This window comes from Leptonotus elevatus, chromosome 3, assembly GCF_054856555.1.
Source record: "Leptonotus elevatus isolate MCC_2025b chromosome 3, RoL_Lele_1.0, whole genome shotgun sequence".
Taxonomy (NCBI): Eukaryota; Metazoa; Chordata; class Actinopteri; order Syngnathiformes; family Syngnathidae; genus Leptonotus; species Leptonotus elevatus.
The window spans coordinates 17,297,788-17,321,487 of NC_141241.1; the positions used below are offsets into that span (position 1 = coordinate 17,297,788).

General features: G+C 39.8%; 2 protein-coding genes across 6 annotated transcripts in view; both read left to right on the top strand.

Moving 5' to 3' along the window:
* tead1b (TEA domain family member 1b) overlaps positions 1-18,733 on the top strand; it is a 46,259-nt gene extending 27,526 nt beyond the window's left edge. Inside the window, exons 5-15 of one of the 5 annotated variants that reach the window (XM_086071001.1) lie at positions 3,665-3,727; positions 3,818-3,880; positions 7,739-7,750; positions 8,566-8,697; positions 8,980-9,026; positions 9,632-9,693; positions 10,534-10,658; positions 11,364-11,537; positions 13,471-13,611; positions 13,693-13,845; positions 15,360-18,733. In XM_086071001.1, coding sequence (XP_085927127.1) covers positions 3,665-3,727; positions 3,818-3,880; positions 7,739-7,750; positions 8,566-8,697; positions 8,980-9,026; positions 9,632-9,693; positions 10,534-10,658; positions 11,364-11,537; positions 13,471-13,611; positions 13,693-13,845; positions 15,360-15,473 — 1,086 coding nt within the window. In that variant the 3' untranslated portion in view covers positions 15,474-18,733. Of the gene's footprint in view, positions 1-3,664; positions 3,881-7,738; positions 7,751-8,565; positions 8,698-8,979; positions 9,027-9,631; positions 9,694-10,533; positions 10,659-11,363; positions 11,538-13,470; positions 13,612-13,692; positions 13,846-15,359 lie in introns of all 5 variants that reach the window. The other 4 variants (XM_086070999.1, XM_086071002.1, XM_086071000.1 and 1 more) reach the window with 4 other exon arrangements.
* Positions 18,734-19,473: 740 nt separating this feature from the next.
* Positions 19,474-22,593, top strand: rassf10b (Ras association domain family member 10b). The gene is made up of 2 exons (XM_086071742.1): positions 19,474-20,224; positions 20,985-22,593. The coding sequence occupies exons 1-2, from the start codon at positions 19,541-19,543 to the stop codon at positions 21,513-21,515; spliced, it is 1,215 nt and encodes a 404-aa protein (XP_085927868.1). The 5' UTR covers positions 19,474-19,540; the 3' UTR covers positions 21,516-22,593.
* Positions 22,594-23,700: the final 1,107 nt, after the last annotated feature.

A 23,700-nucleotide genomic window follows, 5' to 3' on the forward strand; every position in this document is an offset into this window, starting at 1 on the left:
TACATGACGCATTTATGAGCATCAATGATATGTAATGTAAAAAGGAAGTAACCACAGTTACTGAAAATATTCCTTGGCCTTGTAAACCAAGTGACAGAGTCCATGCACTTGGCCGCGGTAGAAGTCTTTATTAATGGGGAAAGTCTAGGCCTTAATAATTTGGTACCAACTCTAACCAAAGAGGGTTTTTACTCTCTCTCTGTGTTGGGGCGTGCGTCCTGTCCTCAGCAGGCTGCACGCACAACTCTGACCACAGATGAGCTCATATTTCGGAACCAAAGTGATGAAATACAGACTACTCACACATCTGTACATGACGAGGGATGCACCGATACTACTGTTTTACAAGCGAGTACAAGTGCTTACATTTCAGTACCTGCTGATACCAAGTACCTATAAGTAATAAGGCAATTCTATCTTATTATTTTAATCAAATATTTTTCAAAAATACAATGAACCTGGTACTAAAATACAAAACATTTTTGAGTACCGTATTTAAAAAATAAAATAATTATGTCTCACTTTTTTGCTTAGCTTGGCGAGAGCTAATAAGTTACAATTTGCCCCCCCCCCCCCCAAAAAAAATCCAAGTGTGTTTCCGTATGTAAAAATGTAATCTTAAAGGCAACACAAATCACTGCGTAGGCTCATACAAATGAACAAAAAATCTGTTATGAGCAAATACAGAAAACAAGCAGAATATGAACACTTAATTATCAAGTATCTCAAGCCACATCAACGAAACATGACTCGCCAGTGGCAATGCGCAGCGAAATGGTTAATGGGGCTTCTGGTGGAAGCACGGCTGGCTCTGCAGTCACCTGAAAGTGATGTCATCCGTGTGCTTTAAGTGTCTCCACACGCACACTTTTGACATGGCTTCCATCCAGAAGGTAGGTGATGTGGTATCAGTGCATAGTCAAATCTGATCATCGGTATCGGTGCAGCCCTTTAGAGGAGTTTGACCTTTGCTAACATCCCACAATTCCATGCAGTCGTCCATATTGAGAGGCTGCATTTACCAAGAATCCTATGTTCACAATAGCACTTGCCATTTCACACGTAAACTATTCTGAATTAGTCAGTGGAAAATTAAAATATCACTGAAATCAGGACAATGAAAAAGTATTCAGAGTCGCTAGACAAGAAAGCTTTTATTTGCTACAAGGAGAAAACCGCTGTAATTGGGGGAGAAGATCCGTACCAGATTGGAGTAACGATCATGATATCTTCCCGCCAGTTTCATACCGGAATGTTATCTGATTAGAAAATAATAATAATTACCCAGCCCATTTTGCACTTTCAAAGATTTCAAGACTACAAGCGTCTAGAAAGCTATGACCGGTTTGTTTGTGGGATGAGTTTGTGACGCTGCATTAACCAAGTAGACAGACACTATGATATTGAGGGGAGATTAAGGCATTCTCAAAAGTTGTCTGATCCAAGTTTGACATCCTAAATTATTGCAGAAAGAAATAAGCGGTTGTTGTGTTTCCTTATATTGCAGGATATCGACATAATAATATGATAATGGTACACGTAGTTGGCATGATCGCTGGGTGAATGGTCAAATGTGGCAAAACAGCCTCTCATCATGGCTGCCGGGAATGAATTGTGGGAAATGCGGAAAAGCCCAAACCCCTCTGTACAGTAGACGACCTGATTCTTTGCTTTGAAATAAATGTTGCAAATACAGAATTGAGGGATGTAAAAGACAAGTCAGTTTAGTATGTAAGGGAAAGAAATATAATGAATTTTTAAAAGCAACCCATAATTAGTAAAGGCAAGGCAACTTTGAAATGATTTGGTTATTTTTGGCCCCATTTTTGTGTAACATAAAAAAACGGAACAGGGGTGTGTTGACTTTTTATGTCCACTGTTTGCATGTATTTAAAAAAAATCTACTACATAAATATGCATTTGCATGTAACAAGTGGCTTTAGGTTGTACTCTAACCAAAGACTGTTACTGGCCAATCAGATGCCTGAATAATGTATTTTCCAGTCGGGAAAGGTCAGCCAAACAAGTAAACTGACAGTGAAGGGGAGTTAGTCCTGATTTTCCCGCTTGAATGTAATGTTAACAAAACAATAAAAAATAAAAACCTTCCATGAAATTGACCAAATAGCCTGTTTTCTAGTCCACTATAAATAGACGTTTTAAATAGAATACTTGTCTATTTGGACATGACCTTAGAATGAAAGGATACCAAGGTGTGTTAAACCAAAAGTATGTCCTTACTGTAAATTGTGCTGTTTCATTTTGTAGTCAAGCAAAAACACACTTTTGTTCTTCCTGTACAGTCAAGACTGCATACTGGACAGTGCTCAACATTAATGAATACACCACATTTGATGAGGATTAGACTTACCTATAGTATTTTTTTTTTAGGATATGAAATTATTTTTCCAAAATCAAATTGTGTTAGAACATTTTTGTTATTTGTGCATATTGATGATCAATGGAAATATTACAGTATGCAGCATGTGTTCTGTATGGCAACAAGTTAATGCAGTTATTGTGCTTCATTTATTTTTGGCAGTATTACACATTACAGTGATGCCTTGACTTACGAGTTTAAAAAAACACTCATATGAAAAATCATATTTCCTTATTCAATTGAATGGAAATGTGACGTATCTTGCCCCACATTGTGCTCCTACTGGTGTACGCACCTTTGCCAACAGGTGGCAGTTTGTTACAGGTAATACGTTTATACACGAAGAAAATGCTTGTTTTTGCTCAATAAGCTACAGTAATATTAGTTATTTTTCAAAGATAATGAAGAATATACTGTATGCCTGTGAATATTTTTTTATTTATCTCTCTATATGTGTTGCTGCACTGCGGCATTAATGCTATTCGTTAGCCTGTCTATGGTGTTTTGCATTGTATGCGAGCAACTAGCAGACTTTTCTAAGACATACACCATGTGCAATTCTCTTTTCTTTTCTTTTTTTTATAATAAATGTGAACTGGGAGTGGTTAAAAAAGCTTGAAGGCACTAATTTTGAAGAATTTTTCACTAGCTGCCAAATTGCCAAATTCAATAAACTCGTAAGTCAAATCATTGTTAAGTCAAGGTAACGAATACACAATGACGTGAGTATGTCAAGGACACTGCAAAAATGTACCAGTCTCACCTCCATAAATGTTTTCAAAATAGATTTTTTGAGTTAAGAGGAAACCTGGTTAATGGTTAATTTACGACTTTGATATCAACATTTGTCAGAGCTAAGGCCTGTCAGACTTCCTGTTGTGTAAACCTCAACAGGTAATAATTTCCACTGATAAGAAATCTTCTTTGACTCACACCTGCTAGCATATTAGCATTAGATATGATTGTATTAACGATGGCACCACATTTTGTACAGGAAGTAAACTTGGCCGGTGAAATGCCTCGTCCATTTCCCATAAGAATATGAGACTAACCAATTGACATTCAGCACACAGCGGCTCACATCTGTGTGCTTTTAATGTGTTCTAAAGGGGCCTGCATCCTCCTTAATCAGCTCACTTAAGTGACGACGACACACAGGATAATGCTTTATTGGATGCTAGCACGGTGTGCTGTGTGGAGATGCCACTGACCTGCACCTTGTCTCCCTGACAAAGACGTGTGTTCTCGTTTTGTTTATTTTCCCCTTTTCTCTTTTGAATGGAGGTGTCTAGTCACTTACAGGTCTTAGCAAGAAAGAAAGTTCGAGAAATCCAAGCTGCCATTAAGGTACGTCTGGCTTTGCCCAGTTACAGGGGGCTTTTCATTGCTATGGTTACAGGCTCTTACTTTGTTTTCCTCCCCTCCCCTACCCCGCAGGTGTCTAGTCACATTCAGGTTCTAGCCAGAAGGAAATCTCGTGAGTTTCATTCCAAGCTAAAGGTATGCGCTTTTCTGCTTTTGGGCTTGTTTGTTGCTGTGCATCTGAACTAAACTCCCTCACCCAAAGGGGACTCACTAATACCAGATGCTCCCCCCCTAACCCAAATCTTCTGTTGACTTGGTCCTCCTTGCCTCTAACACCCTTTTACCTTGGCAATCCATCTCACATTCATACTCTGTGTTTTTACTTACATCTATTCATTTATTTGTGTTATGAGAGCATATAGCCGTTATGTCCCCCTGAACATGTTATTTTATTACAATTTACTAGGGGTGTGAGTTGCCTCGTACAGGTCACGATTCGATTCGATACCGATTAATCCCGATACGAATCTATAAATTGATTATTGCGATTTTTTTTAAACTCAAATTTAGAAAATACAAATCAGTAAACTTGTAAGATTTGTATGAAAATGTATTTATTTATCTGAAAATTCAGGCTTTTAACTGAGCCACTGCATTTAACAAACAGGTTGCAGTTCATTTCCTGTTTGAACAGCACTGAAATAAAATATTAAGGCCTAATGTTCCATTAATATAACATTCTTCCATGCTTAATGTGTGAATCCTAACCCTAAGTAAGACGTTTTGTTGAATATTCCCATAAAAAATTTATTGAATCGATTCGAGAATTGCGTGCTGTAATATGGCGTTATATTGCCAAATCGATTTTTTCTAACATCCCTACAATTTACATTGAATATGTATAATTCTACATAATAATCATCATCATAATGACTTTTTGTCACATTGACATTAACTTGCTAGCATGTGCTCGTTATAACAATAATACATTTGCACTACCAACACATAAAGCTAACCATCTGAGAGCCGTTTACACTGGAAGCAACAACAATGTAGTAAATCAGACCAAACATCATGCTAAAGCCCAGATTGAAACCTGTATTAGAGGAAGGAAACCATTTGATAAGGCCAATGATCAAACATATGACCCAATAAACAGTCACTCAAAAGTCACTATACATGTCCTTTTTTCTGTTTTGTTTCTGTTTTTTTTTTAATTATTTCTGGACTAACCGGATCCCACAAACGCAGAGACACAAAGGGTGTGGTTTGACAAATTTAATTGTACACAACGGAATTCTACAACCCAAAGCGCTGGACAAAGCCAGGAGAAAAACAGTTAACAAAAGTCGCTTGCAAAGTATGCAAGGAAAATAAAGTAACAAAAATACACCCGAGGGGTGTAGAAGCGCACAACACGAATAAGAAAAAACAAAATATAAAACGAGCTATACAAAGCGGATAAACTAAAAGCGACGTGGGAAAAACAGCACGTGGATACCAATCACTCAAGCGTAAAGCTGAGGAAACACAAAACTACGGAGCAAAAACGGCTCAACGGGGGGTTAACAAGCACTCAGGCAATAAGCCGGAAACAACAACAACATAAAACTACGTGTCAAAAGACTCATGTGAGAAACTGGAAACAAGAAACGATGCTAGATTTAACACAAAGTTAAAATAAAGCTTTTAGGCGAGGACGTAGCAAGGTCAATACTTCGACAAGGAGTGTCTGCAGTTCCAGTCCTTATAAAGCGTTGATTTGTGAATGAGAAACAGGTGCGACGCAGGAGGACACGCCCCTCTACTTAATCAGAAACTGAAAAAACCAAAAACACAACGCAATGAAACAGTTTTTATTCAAACTGACTCAAGCCATCAACAGTTCCCTGCTTAGGCTTTGCAAATTGTCTCTGACAGCACTTCGGTCCAGTGCAGCCTTCCGGATGGAGTTTACCGAGCTTTGCACAAACGCCTGCTCTAAGAGTTCTGTGTATTCATCAGTGGCAATTCTAGCAGCTCCACCATGTCAAATTTTCACGAACAGATGTTTTTTGTTTTTTGTTTAGATTTTTGCCATGTGTATATTGTACTGTTGGTGGAGCATTGTGACAGCCATAAAGCTTCTCAATCTAGCGCAGAACTGTCAGGGGCAAAACTTCTTGTGGGCAACCATGACCATGGGAATGACGTGCTTACAAAAACGGCAAAGCCTAAGACGTTACATGCTGATGGCCTGTCTGAATGATACTTGAAACCAAAAAAACATAAAAAAGAAAGAAATAGAAGAAGTGTATGGCTAGGTTTGTGACATCCTGTTCATTGATATTGATGTGGTTGATCCATACTGGAGCTTACTTATGATGTAAAGCTGCCAGAATCTTAACTGGCTCTATGTTTAACTGTGTTGATGTGGGGAAGCATGCTGGCATTGGCTGTTTGGTGGTTGGCTGAGAGTGGCAGCGCTGAGGCACTCGCTCTCTAAAGGGGACATGGCAGAACGGCGGATGTGTGCATAAATGAATTAATAAAATTACTGCACACCTTATCTTATTTGACAGTTGAGCCTAACTTTCTTGTGCTGTCAAGGGCTCAGCTGATCGCATTCAGAGCGCAGAAAGGCTGACAAGCAGGCAGTTTAGTGAAATGTCTTTCCTGCTATCTGTCCTCCTGTCAACCTGTTGATAATACAACAATGCTTTCACTCTACTCTGGCTTGCACTTGCTTTCCTTCCTTTTTTAGGGTGTTACCATCCGAGTTTCTTTCATTTGTTCTAATGTTGAAAAATCATGAGGGCGACATGTGAAATTGAACAAACTCATTGTTCAAGAACAAATTAAGTTGATGAAGAATGAAACTGCCATTATGCTTTTCTCCTTCAGGTGTGGTACTTTACATTTTGACTTTCACACTTTGTTGATTCACTCTCAGTATTCCATACCCAGTAATACGCCTCATTAATCGGTGGTGTGTCTGTGTAAAGAGCCACAGAGAGTGAGGCAGCCACATGAATGCCTGCTCTTTCAGAGGCACAGGCAGCTCTGTGAGGAAAAACAGACGGCTTTTGTATGAATCTCTGTCTTTTCTCATTTCAAGCAAATTAGACTCCAGTACCAAAGAGATCTACAAGTGTGTGCCCTTCGTTTTTTTTTGTTTTTTTTTGTAGGTAACCCTGCTGTTTCTACTCATGTCTACAGCACCTCAGTCAAATTAGTAATTAGGCTACTGTTGTTTTGGTTTCAAGTAGTGATAGGTGAGAACAGGACATTCACAGATAAACTGTAGCTTCTTATTTATAATTAAAAAAATATTCATTTTCTTGATGTTGAGTTTTATGCATTACTCTTTAAACATTACCGGTTCTTAGACTACATTGACCAAATTGCATTTACAGTATTGTAGTGCAAGGACTTGAAAAGCATTTAAAAAATAATGTGTTCTTACTTTTTTGATGTGGAAAGAGATTGGGATTGATGAGACGGGGTTATGCGCTTCTAGTGATGGATATTTTGCTTAATTACTTTTAGAAGTTTTTATGATTCCATACTCATTTGGTAATAATTGTATCAGGTAATTCCATACAAAAGAAAACTACAAAGGAGTATTAAGGCTGCTGAAAAGATCAACAACAATTGAAAATTAGGCACATTAATAGAAAATAATAAAGTTTCCATTTTACAGTAAAAAAAATGTAAATTGCATGTGCCCACAAAAATACCCAAATACTCCTTTGTGAGAAACGTATATTCATTGATGCAAGTAATAATTCTGCTGTGTTTTGTTTTGTTTTGTTTTGTTTTCAAGACAAAAAAACGTTATGCTTTACCTTGACTAGTTTTGACCCGACAGTCGTCGCCGAAACTAGTCAAGGTAAAGCACAACCTTTTTTTTTGTCTTAAAAAAGAAATAACACAGGACAATATAGATTTGTAGACAAGATGAATTTAAAGTAATAATTCTGTTTATTATCCACTGGAGTGTTTACAGTAATTGATGTCTTCTCTACTTATTATATTGGATTTTACAATGTAACCCTGTTTGTTTGTGTTTAGGTTACAAGTATGGTAAGTATGGACTTTTCATCTGTGCTTCTTCTTCTGTCTTTTTTTGTGTGCTGGGTCCTGCTCCGCCGCTGCTTAGTTTTGTGTCTGTGATTTTTCCGTAGTGAGAGGTTTTTCCAATGCATTTGTCCCTCTTTGTGCTGTCCTGCTGTTGTCGCACGGTAGCCGCACTCACTGGCATCGGCTGCCAGCATGCTTACCCTTTAGCATCTCTGTATCTGCGCTTTTGCTCCAGCTCAGACGTGCACGCTCCTGCAATTAAGAATGCTGCATTTACAGCTTCGATTTAAATAACTTTCTGAATTCCCATTATCGTCAAACCAAATCTAAAGGCACTACTTCAAGCTGTCACTGTGATTTGGTGTTTCAATATTTACATGTATTGTACGCGGCATTTTAATTGCATCAAGCCCAACGTTCAAAAGAGATTCTAAGCTGAGAGGAATCTGTGTCCTTCAATTTTACTCAGCATAACTGTTTACAATGTTTCGAGTTTTTAACATGCAGGTTGTTGAAGCATTGATAGAAGCTACTGGATGTTTTTTTTTTTTGGGGTCAACAAACAAATTTTTGCTCAAGTACATACCACCACTTGTTATTGCGAATAGGATTCCACGTGTTCACTCCATAAAAAAAAAAAAGCCATGCTGTTGCATCTTCTTTTAACCTGCTTGTTGTTTGAGAGGTCACTAGTGCTTTCAGTGTGTTTACTGGGTTCTGGTTGTTGCTACCTATGCAACATGCACGATACCCCCCCATCCCCCCCCCCATCGCCTCTTTCTGTGTGAGCACTAAGCCTTTTGTGTCTGATATTAAAGGACCAGGCCGTGAAGGACAAAGCGCTCCAGAGCATGGCCTCTATGTCGTCAGCTCAGATCGTCTCTGCCACGGCTATTCACAACAAACTGGGACTGCCCGGCATCCCGCATCCAGCATTCCCCGGAGCAGGGGTGAGGGCCTCGCACCCAGACACCCTGCTATTGATCAGCCCTGTTTAGCTTCACGCAGGGCAGCCATGAGGCCCGCGCCGGGGCCAAATCACATTACACACCAGGCTCTGCACAACTGCCCCAATCAGATAAGCGCATGATCAGAAAGAGTGCTAGTGGAGATAACTTCTTTCCCAGAACACAGAGCCATTTTCATCTTGCCACAAAATCGGATGGCAATTGGCTGTTCTTTGTTGTCTTTGTCTATTAATATCTTATTCATGGTTGTATCTAATTCTTTAGATATGGCAAGGGATGATATCAACGAGTCAGCCAGGATCCTCACAAGAGTAAGTGTGCTTCTTTGCTCAACTGTGAGGTTTAAACATATTTGATAATGTTTCATCAAATAAAATTGCCGGTACGCTTTCTTTAAAGGGAGAAAACCCCACAATGTTCACCCAAATAACATGAAACTGTCAAAGGTCATAATAATAACTTGGGATGGGTGACTTGAGTACTGTTAGCAGGTGTCGGTATTGGGCACAAAAAGTGGGCCAAAAACTGCTGCTGAAAACGTTTCATTGACAGTTACACATATTGTTTGATGGCAAGATTGACTCAAAATATTAAGTTAAGGGTATCAACCTTTTTTTCCGGGCCAGTTTCATAAGTTTTTTGTGTGTGTGTGTTTTTTATTTATTATTATTATTTTTTATATATAATGGTTCGGTTGTACCACAAATATAAAACAAAGTCTGATTTTCATTCTATGGTTAATTTTCAGCAGCTTTGTTGTTTGGTCAGTGTCATGTTATTTTAAGGAAAATTGTGGGTTTTACATTCTTTAGCGCAGTCATACAAACAATTTTGTCCATGTGTGTATATATATCATTAATACATACATATAATAATATGGACATATTCTCATGGGTTTGCTGGCTTCTTCTTGCAGCATCAAACCCTTCACCCAGCAAGCCTACCCCATCCAGCCTGCAGTCACAACCACAATTTCAAGTAAGGATCACTTACACAGCACACTTGAAGGAATATTATGACCACTAGGGTGAAGCACTATGTCACGCTCATCCCTTTTTCTATTTTGTACAAAATATTTACTAGCGTCGAACCCCACTATTCGCAGAGAATACAGACTGAACCGCCCCAGAAATAGTGAAAACCCAGCTATAATTGACACTCATTAAGGACAATAAATACGCAAATAAATTAAATCCCCAAAAATTATTCTAAAAGTATTTTCCAAAATGAACGAGAAAAAATAGGGAACTTCCCCTAAAAAAAAAAAAAATTTTTTTTCAATTATACTTTTTAAACTGGGGGAAAAAAACAAAAAACAGTAAATAAGCAAATCCACAGGTACCAAAACATGAGTATGAAGGGTCGACTGCACAGGCTAGGAGGCCTTATTGTAAAGGTAGGCCTATAATTACCATAATTTTTTTCATAGTTTGTCTGCTCTTGTGACTTATAGGTGCTACTTGTATTTATTAAAAGTAGAGCTCAGACTGGCACCCAAAATCCCCGTTCTCTAATCGTGTTGACGGCAGTGAACGAGTTCCGGTTGGATTCAAAACTTCCACTTCTAACTATGTAAACATTGTTCTTTTTTTTTATTTAAAATGGCTTACCTTCACTAGAATCTTGTGTCGTATTGTGTCCAAAGATAGAATCCTGGTCGGTTATTGTGCATACAAATTGATTTTATTTTACAGTACAATAAATGTATATATTTTTATATCATCCAAAAATTTCAAATTCTTACCTTACTACCACATTAAGTTCTGCATTCTGAAAAGATGAAATCAAGAATCTCTCATTATTCTGTTGTCATTGTAGGCTACGAGCCCACAGCCACTTCTGCTCCGACAGCACCGGCATGGCAGGGCCGTTCTATCGGTACAACCAAACTGCGACTGGTAGAGTTCTCTGCATTCCTGGAGCAACAGAGAGGCCCAGACTCGGTAAGCAGAATGTGAACTAAAGAACATATCAATATCACCATCTCTTCTCTTATTATGTTGTTCATTTCTTTGTAAATACACTGGGACTTTTCCCAAGAAAGTCAGGTGGTACCTGGTGAGAGGAAAGAAATAGGGACAAAATATGTTTCCTTTTTATTAATCAGCTGAGTGCCAAAACCTTTTCTTTGCATATCTTAACACACACTTAGTCATTCATATTTTTTATTTAGAGAAAAGCTATGTTTTCTGCATTTGATACCACAGGCAAGCCGTCAAAAGTCTTACACTCTATTTGACTTGTTGCATTTGCCCAAATGGCAACACATTGGAAAAGCTGCTCAAACGGCACCGCACAATCTGCCGTTTTATGGACACAACAAGGAAAGCTACTCTCGTAAATGTTCTGTCATTTATTTAGGTATTTCTTTTTAAGCAAACCACTAGACCGTGCATTTACTTGCTCTTAAAGAGATTTTCTGTAGGTGCAATCAAATTTCTTAGTGTTTTTAATTTCACTAAGTCAATATTTGTCTTGAATTTACTACTTGTAAAACCCGTACCTACCCTTGAATAAGCCGAAGCTTCATCTCTTTATTCATTTTTGTCACAATCATTACCAACAATAAACTGAATCGATCCTCATTGAAAATCAGTTTGTTTCACCACAATTTATGACTCTAGTACATCTTTTATTTGTCCTTTCAGTACAACAAGCACCTCTTTGTGCATATCGGACAGACAAATCATTCCTACAGCGACGCCCTGCTGGAGTCTGTGGACATTCGCCAGATTTATGACAAATTTCCTGAAAAGAAAGGAGGGCTGAAGGAGCTGTACGGAAAGGGCCCCCAGAATTCCTTCTTCCTTATAAAGTTTTGGGTGAGTGAGATTCCTTTAATTCCAGCATTCTAACCCATGTTAAACATGCATGCCATTACACATTTGATCCCAAAACTATTTAATAAACATTTCAATGCTTACAAACGTCTTCAAACGTTGCTGTAAAAAATGCATTAAACAGCTTACATCCAAGCACACATACACACTGCCAGTACCTGTACGTAACATGTCAAAAATGATGATGATGATGATGATGAAAAATGGCCAGCTCTTCGATGTTTGCTGACCCGAAACCACTCCATCCACGCAGTGAAAACTCAAGCTGGCGGTGGTAGAGCGATGTTCTGCTAAACTGTTGTGATGGATTCCACTTGTTTTGATGCCTTCTTGAGTCCGAGTTTGGCGAAACAACGTGAGCCAAATGCAGCCGCAGTCGCAGCAGACACGGGTGCCACCATCTTCTTTTTGCCTCTCCCACAGACTGATTTGTGATTAAATGAGGCATTCGATGGTTGGGAGTGGCGTTAATGAGCGTAACAAGGCGGAACTTGTACCTTCTGTATTCCACGGTGAAAGTTTAGTTGAGTGAGCAACTACTAGTTTAGTTTAGTTTAGTTTTTAGTTTTTTTGGTCAAAAGGAACAACAGATTGCCTCAATTAAAGAGATGCTACTTATGAATACCAAACATACCAGGCATAGACAGTATTTTGCCACATAAAAAAAATATATATATAATAATAAAACTTTTTGGGCCGTGTTACAGAAAAGCTGTAAAGGGCTTTTTTTTTTAATTTAATTTTAAAAAAAAATGTGTTTTTTTTAGCAAATAACTGAGGATAGGTTGAACAAGGTGAACTCTAAATGCTGAACTGAAAATATGCATCTTAATTTGTTATTTTTCATGACAGGAATACAGTTTTCATTTTTCATTTTCATATTGTCATCAAATTTTTATATATTTTATCCTCTTTGATTGTGTCATTTTAATGACATCTGCGCAACATCTTTCTTTTCAAAGACAATAATGCTCAGCCTTGTCTTTTTATTATTATTATTTTTTTGAAGAGTTAATAGTGCCAGTAATTTCGAACCTCACTGCTTCTTATTAAAATAAAGCAACCGTAAGACGCATCTCCAAGTTTGATGCAGGGCCATTCTACACCTACAACTGCAATAATTGATACATTTCATATTTCATTCACGTTGATCAAAACTGTGTAAATAATTATTTTTGTACGGGATCCCTTAAATTGGGGCTTGCAACCAGTGTCAGTAGTCTACTTAGACAAGATTGTGCTCTTATTGTTTACAGAATGCTATATTTGGATGGGCATAGCAGGAGAGCTTTTGATCAAAGCGCTCGCTAATTCAGTCTAATATCGCCAAACAATGGCGTGACCTGGTTGCGCTGCATAATGGCTCTTTAAACATTGTACGTATTCCCTCCCTGATGCAAAATGCTAACTAGCGGCGGCCAACAAAGTAGAGACCATGTACTTGGACCAAGTCCCCTCACATTCCTTTTGAAGTGACCGGCCAATCTAAATTTCAAATGAAAGGCTGAATCTGCACAATAATGAATGTGTAACTGCTCATCTTAATGAAGGAGGAGAATGTTGGAGGCGGACGTCTCTGCTTTTTGTGGCCGTAATTAACAGGATGTGCGGCGTGTAGAGACTGGCGGCCCTCAGGGAACATGGACGGTCTATCTTATAAATCACTCTTTTAATGTTGCTTGACCCTCTTTACTATTTCTACTATGGACATCCTGGGTCTGCTTTCATTTTAATTGTTTACTCGTTATTCTGTCATCAAAATAATCCGATTTTAATTGGCTTTTTTTCCCCAAACAAGTTCACTCAGTTATCATGGAAAGTGTAGCAGAACCATTAAACGATGAGGTCTTACGATCAGTCTCTCAAATTGTTTTTCTTTCATTTGATCCAATTCTTTTTTTCTTGTGCTTCTCAGGCCGACCTCAACTGCAACATCCAGGACGAGAACGGATCTTTCTACGGTGTCACCAGTCAGTATGAAAGCTCCGAGAACATGACCATCACGTGCTCCACTAAAGTCTGCTCCTTCGGCAAGCAGGTGGTCGAGAAAGTTGAGGTGAGAAGCGTCTTTGTTACACTTCAACAGTATCAAATGTGCACTTGCTGATTTTGCTGCGTTTGTTTTTTTTCCTTTCAGACTGAATATGCACGGTTTGAGAACGGACGCTTCGTCTACAGGATAAGCAGATCTCCCATGTGTGAATACATGATCAACTTCATCCATAAGCTAAAGCACCTGCCTGAGAAATACATGATGAACAGCGTGCTGGAGAATTTTACTATCTTATTGGTAAGAGATAACCCTCATCCTCCTTCTTCTTCTTCAGACCATATACATGAGTGGGGGGGAAAAATGTCATTGTGATGAATTCCTCTAGTTGGTCATACATTCTTCCCATTCCAAGAGGGATGAGGAACGTTTTTATCTGCAGGTGCCCCCAAAACGCTAACACAGTGTTTCCCAACCTTTCCTGACCAAAGTACATAATTAACATTTGGAAAATCTCCATACACAAATCGAAATAATGAGATCGTATCGATCATGTCTGAATTGACTCGCAAATTTACTGACCCAATGTGAAATCTGGACGTGTTCAGTTGAACACAAAGCTATTACTCTGTTGTATGAAATGCAACAGGTTACTAAATTGCGAGATGTTCCATGGGCGCAGCAGCCGTGTGCACCCGGAAGCCCGGAAAGGCGCAATGTGGTGCCAGACGCAGCAGACGAGACTTGCAAGTGGCATAGAAATGAAGATGTGCCCATTTTGATGCCGAAATAGGACCCCGTTGGTCAAAAAAGGCGAATAAGGAATGCCAGTGTGAAATTGAAAATACTAAGAAAGTGATAAGAGCAAATGCCTTTAAGCATTGAAACTTCAAGGAACAACGGGACTTCTGAGACATCTTTTGTCAACAAATTTGTTTGAAAGACTTATAGACTTTTTTTTTCTTTAATTGTGGCTTTTAGCAACAGCACAGTTTTGCAGTTTTCTTTTTAAATAACCTTTTCTATATTGCTTAACTCTTTCACTCCCAGCCATTTTCACTGAAGCAACCCCCTTCACTCACGGTTGTTTTACTGGATTTTGACTGATTTTTGCAAGACCCACAGAATATTGTGTTCTGTTGCTATAAAAACATGAAACCTGCCAAAAGAAAGATTAGAGTCTCTTCTCTCATCAGACAAAAAGTATATTTGTATCTGTTTCTGTTTTGCAGCAATTAGCATTAGAATATAGCTCAGTTTCATCAATATTCACACTGCTGGTGAAAACACTGACAAAAAGAGCTTGTTGCAACATGACCCTGGCTGATCTCTTATATTCTGCTGCCACCTGCTGGCTGTTTTTGTAATAACTACCATTGCTTCAAGCGTTCTCTTCCGTTCAGAAGCTGCATCAAAGCCTTCTGTATGCTCTTGCATAAAAAGATATATATAAAGAAAGCATGTGTATACATTTTTAGGAGGAAGTATTAAGAAACGTGTTTACACACGTTTTTGGGTTTGAATGAGTTAATGATTGCTTCACTCACCCCTCTTTGGAATTATGCCCCAAAAATACTACATTGGTTCATCAGACAATGAAACCTCCCAGGCACATGAGAAAATGTCCGCAAATAGCCTTCGGGCTATGCTGGGTTTCACGCGGTCGGTCCTGTTTTGATGTTGAAAATCAGCTGCCCCAAACTGAGACGAGCTGATACTGTGCAGTGCAAAAGTGTCAATAGGCAATCGATCCCATTCACACCTGCGGACAATTGTGTGTGTGTGTGTGCGTGCGTGCGTGCGTGTTTTTGCAGGTGGTGACCAACCGGGATACGCAGGAGACGCTGCTTTGTATGGCGTGTGTGTTTGAAGTATCTAACAGCGAGCACGGCGCCCAGCATCATATCTACAGACTGGTAAAAGAATGAAGCAGCCCCTCCCTCTCCTGTTTTCACACACTCTCTGACCTCCAGACAAGTGGCAGTGCCTCTCGCTAAAAGTCACACCGACAACACTTTGCCGTCATTACCTGAAGTCTCTTTTATCACCGTGTTGTTTTTGTGTCATTTGACTGACTTGTGGTACAGGTGTTTTCTTTTTTTTATTCTTCGTTCCTCTGCAGGAAATCTCCCCACGAGATCATGCAGACTGGTTCTAACTGTGGCGTTGACGTACACGATTTACTCTAATTTGGTTAATGGAATTGTGTTCTTGTCTGTAAATATGCTATTGGCCATTTTGTGCCAATGGCCTGATGTGGTCTGTGTAATGTTTTGAGTGTGTTGAGCATACTTGTTCGATGTAAAAGGCCTGCAGCCCTTAGAAAGCTCCAAAGAAACAAACCTGACACTAAATATGCTACTCGATTACTTTTCATCAACTAACAGGGAATTATTTTCCCTGTTGAAGCACAACAAGTCACAGCACTCTAAAACCAGACACTACACTCACTTTGCTGCCTTTTCCCATCGACTTCGGAAAACATTGCAAGCTCCTCGGCATTCCCGTTCCTGTCAGATCAAGATTCAAGCACGACTACACTTAAACTGACTCATCCGAAAGCACTTTGTTTCTTCTGCTCTTTGAGTAATCGCAAATCATGTTCGACGCAAGCCGTGTTTACCTTGTGGCTTCTCCCCCGAAACGAGTAGCATGATCTGACTGAGTCGGGGTTGCCGCCTGTCGTGACATTCCCGTTATCGTGGCCTACGCCGCCCCCAAGCCTTAAACACGCTACAGCTGTGCGATCTCCAAGAGACGCGATGAGAACTGTGATCTGTCTCCTCGGAAGAGAGAGTCCCGATACAGTCTGCCAAAGTGTTCAGAGTACAGTGCCTTAGCGTATTTCGTCCAACTGCATTCTAATTTGAAGCCAGGCTGATTCAGGCAAAATCATCCACCGGTACACGCTTCTATTTTGAGATTCAGGGCGTAAAAATTCCTCAGAGGATATTCAAATTGTATTTTTCTCTATAAAAGTCATGTTCTCTAAATGTCTGCTTTTTTCTATGAAGTCTGGTTGAATTTGCTTTGGTGTAAGTGTTCAAAAGAAAAGAAAAGAAAAAGAAAAAAGCATACTGTCTTGCTCTCATATGGGGATGTGCGTGGTAGCAAAAAGTGCCTTTCATTTTCAATTTCCAATTCAAACTGACACGAAAATAAAAGACCAAAAATGAGATTGAACCAAGTAAGTACCACATTGCCTTTTTCCTGAAGCAGGGATGGGGAACAGTGTTTCATCTGGCCCGCGTGTCATTCTAAAAACAAATACAGTGCAACCTCAGAGAACGTGCCAACAATATTTCCCCCCCTAATGCTAAAAAAAATATATATACTCTCAACAAAAACATAAATGCAAAATGTGTATTTTATTTTTTGCTTCCATTCCAAAATTCTAAAAGCTATGACTTTTAGCGTACACAAAAGGCTATTTTACTCTGAAATATCGTTAACAGATCTGGCTAATCTAATTTCACTAAATTACTAGAATTGGGTCCAATTAATGTACTTAAACCTGCAATTAAAACTGCATGTTTTAGAGCGGCCTTTAACAGTGGGCAATCAAATTGCAATAATCATAATTATATACTTGCTTGCCACCCCTTTTGAGGTGGATGAGTTATTCTGGCAAAGGAGAAGTGCGCACTAAAACAGATGTCGTCACATTTGTGACATATTTGAAAGGAATAGGCTTTTTTGTAAAGAGAAAAAAATTGTGAACGCTCATTTTAAAAAATGAAACCGAAAACAAATGTGTTGTTTCACTAAAGTATATAAAAAATTAAAAAAAGACACACTTTCTTTGTTTTTTTTGTTTTTGTTTTTAAAGGAAGTCCCTCAGGGGACTTGAACTTGAAAAGGGTTCCCCATCCGTGTCTTAAAGGATTGTCTTTCTAACCAGTGAAAGCTGCTCACTCATCTTTGGAGTTCAGTGCGGATGTTGAGAAGGTAAAATCTGTCCAAGAGCTTAAATAAAACCGACCGATTCTATCGTCTGAATCTGCTGAAGTTTTGCTAATTAAACGCCAATATAATCTGACCTTCTCCTGAAACAGTAAAGGAAATGCATAGCTGACAGAACATGATTCTGTGTGAATGACATCCTTATTCATCTTCTCAATGACACATACACAATGCCTTGAAATATGTTGATAAGATTGTCTGATTTTTTTTTCAGGTAAATATGAAAATTGTCATCATATTAAAAACAATTTATGTCGAGCCCTACACTGCAGTACACTTGCAGGTTCAAGTGTTTTCAACTAAAAAATGTGTTTCTGAAACTCCCCTCAAACCAGCTTGTTTTTTTAACAATAAATATTCAAAAGGTAAATTTAAAGAGTGGACCAGAGCTACATGCGTCTACACTGTTTCTTAAAGATAAAATGCTCTGTGGTGGACGCACATAAACGTTCAATCAGTGTTTTTCCACCACAGTCTTAAGAACACTGTGCTCTTCTTCTATTAGACTTTGTTTAGCCTGTGTGTATCTGTTGATGTATTGATCTGTACCTGTTTTTCTTCTTGTACTTGTACACAGTTGTATGGTTGCGTGTTGACATGCCGTGTATATTGAGATGCTTGTTGTTTTACTGCTGGTACAATACATGTTGACGTGTGGTTTCAGCACTGCAACGACAGGATCGATGCCTTTGGAGGCGTGAATGTTTGCACCCTTTTGTCCTATAAAACTGACGTTTAAAAACATTTTTAAAAATAAATACATAAACAGCTAACATGTCTGACTCGGGGCTGCAAGGGTATCAGCAGTTTTTTGTTCTGTTTTTTGTCAAGGAATAAGGTACTGGTACCATTCTGTTTTTCGGATCATATTCAAATTGTGGCTTTAAAGTGATTTGACTTCACATAGATCACGTGTTTATGTTTTGTGTGCACACTTGTTCTTGTAAAAAGGTGCTTTGTACAAAAAAAGAAGAAAGATATCCTAGCGTTTCTTGGTACAGATGTGTGATAACTTTTCTTGTCTACGACAGTAACGTGTTGGAGCAAGCAAAAGAAAAAGAGGCTCTACTATGTTTGTATGTTTTGCATAATTATTATTATTATTATGATGGTCTTGTCTTTGCTGTAACATTATGATGCCTTCTTGATAATACTAGATATTTTGTAGCTTTCTAGATAATTTTTATGTATGCAATATTGCAGCTAAATAAAACTTAAAACTATTGTTTTGGTTCTCATTCTTTGAGCGTGGGGAAGTTTTCCTTCTCTGTTGGAATACGTCTTACCAAATCTCAACAGTAGATGTCGCTAAGTGTTTGCACAACTGACTCGGTTTGCAATTCACCAAAGTGGATGTGGTAACATCTTCTAACACCAGAGGGAGACATTTCTCTTGAAATTGCGCGACACTTTAGTCATCCCGTGAGTTGAAATGAAATGTGTCGAGCCAAAACCCATTATATTTTATTTTAGTAAAAAATCTCATGGCACACCACAAACAAAACAAATCTTATCTTGTCAAGAATGAATGTCACAAAAAGTGAATTTAAAAAGTCGACACACTCAAATGCAATGCTGGCATTTGAACAGGAATGTATGGATTTTATTTTATTTTTTATATTAGCTGTACATTGACCAGAAAGTTTATATTGAGGCTAAAAGACTTCACAACAGCTGTTTTGAGTTAGTATTGGGGGGACATTAGCACACGCACACACACACACACACACACACCCACACACACACACAAATATTTTGTACAGCTAGCTAATAGCTCGAAATGGTGACGAAATTATGTGCCCAGTAAACTTTCAAGACTTAACAAATCAGGGCTGCGTGCAACGTCATCGGGTCTGTCCCAAATTCCCTGTGTTAATAGGTCTGGTGGCAGTCACGTGATCCCGCTCACTCAAGTTGTTCCCACTTTGTGCCCCATCAGCAACTAACTCCTTTAATGCTCTATTTCTTTCAATGACGACTGATTGGACCCAAAGCACAGAGTGAGTGTCACGAATTAAAATATAAATAAATAATGGCTTCCGTGGAGGGGAGGATCTCAGTGTGGGTGTGCGCGGAGGAGAAGCTCGTCGTGGGCTTGTCCAAACGCACAACCTGCGCCGATGTGGTCAAAGCGCTCTTGGAGGACGTCAACAACCCGAACCATCACTGCTACTGCATCGCGGAGAAATGGAGGGGCCTCCAGAGGATTCTACCCGACCGGACCAGGATTTGGCGCCTTTGGGTGGCGTGGGGAGAGGAGCGGGACCGGGTGAGGTTCTTGCTCGTGGGCTGCACCGACGCGACCCGGAGCGCAGAGGCGCGCGTGGTGCTGCTCGGCAAGCCCGACCTTGTGTCCAAATGGACTCCGGGCGCTTCCTTGGCGGAGGTCCCGCTGGACAGGCAGCGTCGGATCATCAGGAAAGCTTTCAGAAAGTTGGAGAAGATGCAGAAAAAGTCGCCTTCCTCTCATGGCGCGGAGAAGATGCAAGCTTTGGCGCATCTCGTGGTCTCCCAGGACCACACCATCCGCCAGCAGGCTCTCAAGATTCAGCAGCTGGATGCTGAGATTGAAAGGCGTGAGGCCAAAGTGCATTTGGACCGAAGCCGAACCCACGGCGTCAATTATGTGCAGAACACTTATTTATTAGAGGACGCGGAGGGTTCCAGTCAAGAACTGTGCACTTTGGAAGGCTTTCTTCACCTGTGTGACGTCATGGTAAGGCTTAAATAAATACAATAAATATCTTTCCGCATTTAAATGAATGGAAAATAGCATTAATCTGATCCAGGCTCGTAAAAATGTTTCTAATGTGTGTGTTTTTTGTTTTGTTTTTTTATGAGAAAAAAATCACTGTCCATTAAATTTGTATAGCCTATACTTAATTAAAACATAAAATGACGTTGATATAATTACATAGAATATAATGAAATCAAACAGTTTTGCTTCAGTTCAGTGGACATTGTGCATCATAATCATACCTGTGAGTAGCCTATTGTTATTGTTTGTGTTCAAATGTCCATTGTGTAAATATAAGTCATAACAATGCGACAGATGCTATTCGTTAGCCCGTTTACGGTGTTTGCTAGCATTAAGCAAGCTAGCTAGCTAGCTACAGACTTTAAGGGAAACCTATGTGATTGTTTTAAACAGACAAGGTGCAATTGTCTTTGTTTTATGTTAAGTTTTGTATATATATATACGTTTTTTTTGTTTTTTGTTTTAAATAGAGGGGCAAGGGGGAGTCAACTTGCAATTCATTGTCTTTTATTTTGCTAACCTACTATTGAACTTCTTTGTGAAGCTACATTTTTCAGTGGCTTGTTTCTTTAAGTGTTGCCGGCATAAACGCTGGTCAGGAATATGCTTCAGGTTTGTTAAAGGTTTTACAATTCGACAAAGCTTTCCTTTACTTCCAGGTCATCTTCATTGGAAAGGAAAGGAAATTAACTAAGAAAAAAAATGCCACTTGTTTCAGTGTCAGGAGGAGTTGCGGAAGCAGGAGGCGCTTGCCGACATGTTGGCCGTGCAAATAGAGGAAGAGCTCAACCGCCACCGGATGGAGAGCAGGCGAGAGGAGGAAGCGGAGACCTCGGCGCCCGTCGTCGCAGAAGGGGACGAGATGTTTTTGAAGGAGCGGCTGAGGAGATTGCTGGATGCGACTTTGTCGGTGGGTTTGCGCCTCCGCTCGGATTTGGAGGCTATTAGGGGCGATTTGGAGCTGAGCCGGCAGATTTGCAGCAGTCGCGAGGAGCAGATGAGGGATTTGCTGGAGAAAATCAACTCTTTGGGTTCGGAGGACGGGGCTGACACCGAGGGGGGGGCAGATGAAGCTGAGAGGATGAGGATGATGATGATGAGCAGTTTGGAGAGGAAGAGTGAGTGGGTCGAGCAAGCCAGAGGTTTGTCCAAATGTCACATGGGGAACGATGACGACTCAGACACGGGTTTAAGCTCCCTCCACAGCCAGGAGTCTGACAGCCTCATTGTGTGCCAGTCTTTGGTTTAGAAGTGGACATGCCTGAACTTGCTTCTGACTGTAGAATTTGACCGGTCTCTATTCTGGCTCTGGTTTTTGACTTAAGGAGCAGACCAGTCCAGGTCATGTCTGTGACTCTAAAACGGGATCTGTTTGCATCACGTCTCTGATTCTAGACCTGCACCACCACGCTTGGATAGTGTCTCTGACTCTGGAATTGGACAGGTCAGGAACATGTGACTGACTCTAAAACTAGACAGTCTGGACCTTGTTTCTTATTCTAGAACGTAACCAACCTGGACCATATGCCTAAGTGACTCTAGAACTGGTCCTGTCTGAAGCATGTTTCATACTCTAGAGCTACAACAGTCAGGACCACATAGTTTACTCAAGAACTGAACCTATCTGAACCATGTCTCTTACTTCTGAACTGGACCAGTCTGGCCCTTAAGGACGAGATCTATTTGGATCATGTCTCTGGCTCGAGACCTGTACCACTTTGGACAATGTTTCTGACTCTAGAATTAGACCATACAGGTCCCTGTGTCTGATTCAAGAACTTGACCATCTGGACCTTTTTTCTTACTCTAGAACTGAGCCACCCTGGCCCATGTCCTTGACTTTAGACCTGGACCAGTCTGGACAGTGTGTCAGACTCTGGAATTTGACTAGTCATAAACATGTATCTGACTCTGGAACCAAGACACCCTGGACCATGTGACTGGACCTGTGTGAACTGAACCGTGTCCCTTTACTTAAGAACCAGATCCGCTTGGATCATGTCCTTGACCCTAAGACTTGATCTGTACCACTTTGGATAGTGTCCCTGACTCTAGTCAGTGACACTGGAAGCAATTAAGCCACTCTGGACCATGCATCCGACTCCAGCACAATAAACGTCTGAACCACATTTCCTACTCTAGAACTGGACCTGTTTGAACCGTGTGTCAGAGTCTGGAGCTAGATCAAGTATGCCCCATATCTCTATCTCTAGAACTCAATAAGTACAGTAGGCCTATGTGGCGTGTCGCTATTTCTTTAACCGACCAAGCCTGTCCCTTGTTTTAGACTGGAGACCTGGACTCGTCTGTTTTTTAATCTCTGAACTACAAGATCATGACACTCATTAACTTTCTTCTCTGTAAACAAAATTAATGCAATCATTAAAATGTACTTTTTAAACTAGCTATAGACGCTCTTTTCTCTCTCTCCTTTTTTGCACCTTGTCAGTGGACCGACACATTATCGGACTAATAAAAACAAAAGGTTTGTGTGAGTTGTGTGAAAAAGACAAAGACTTACAAGACACTTAACAAATTTACTTCACTCGTTATCTTAACACATTCATCCAAAAATGACGGCAGTTTGAGTTTCTTAAAGCACCTAAAGCCACGACGGTCAGGGAATCTTACACTTAAGAAGTAGTGGAGGGGGGCGCCAAAGATGGACAGTGAACTCACATAAAATAACTTCTACAACAACAACAAAACATTTACGTGTATGTGTGTGTGTGTCTGTTTTTTCTGGGTTTTTACTAAGGGGAATTTTTGAATGTCTCACGATTCAATTCGATTCCGATTTCTGGTTGTGTGATTCGATTCAGAATTGATTTTCGATTAAGAACGATTTTTGATTTCGAAATTATTTGATTGACAATGATTTTTGCTTCAATCTATAGATGTGCAAGGAATTGTAATGATCTACTCCAGTCTGACTCGCTAATGCTAATTAGCGCGCTACACGCGGCACTTTTATCACTCAAAAGAAACGCCTCCACACTGCAAAAAAACAACTTTTATTGGAATAACTTGATCGTGACTTTTTCCTTCTACTCTCTACAACTTAACAGTGTATTAGACCGCGTGGAACCACACTGCCACTCAGTGGCCAAACATGAACAGCGCTCCAAATAAAGGCACACACAGACAAAGGCAAGACGGTATAAAATAATTTAAATTAAAACGATTTTGGGACATTTAAAATCGATTCTGAATCGTACTAAATGAGAATCGTGATTCTTATAAGAATCGATATTTTGGCACACCCCTAGTTTTTACTATCATTGTGGGGACCACGTGTCCTTGTGGGGACATATTGGTGGTCCCCATGAGTCCAAACCTCTTTTTGAGGGTCAAAACTTTGTTTTAGAGTTTAGGTTTGAATTGGCTTATGGTTAAGGTTAGGGTAAGGAATGGGGGGCAGGCAATAATTTTTG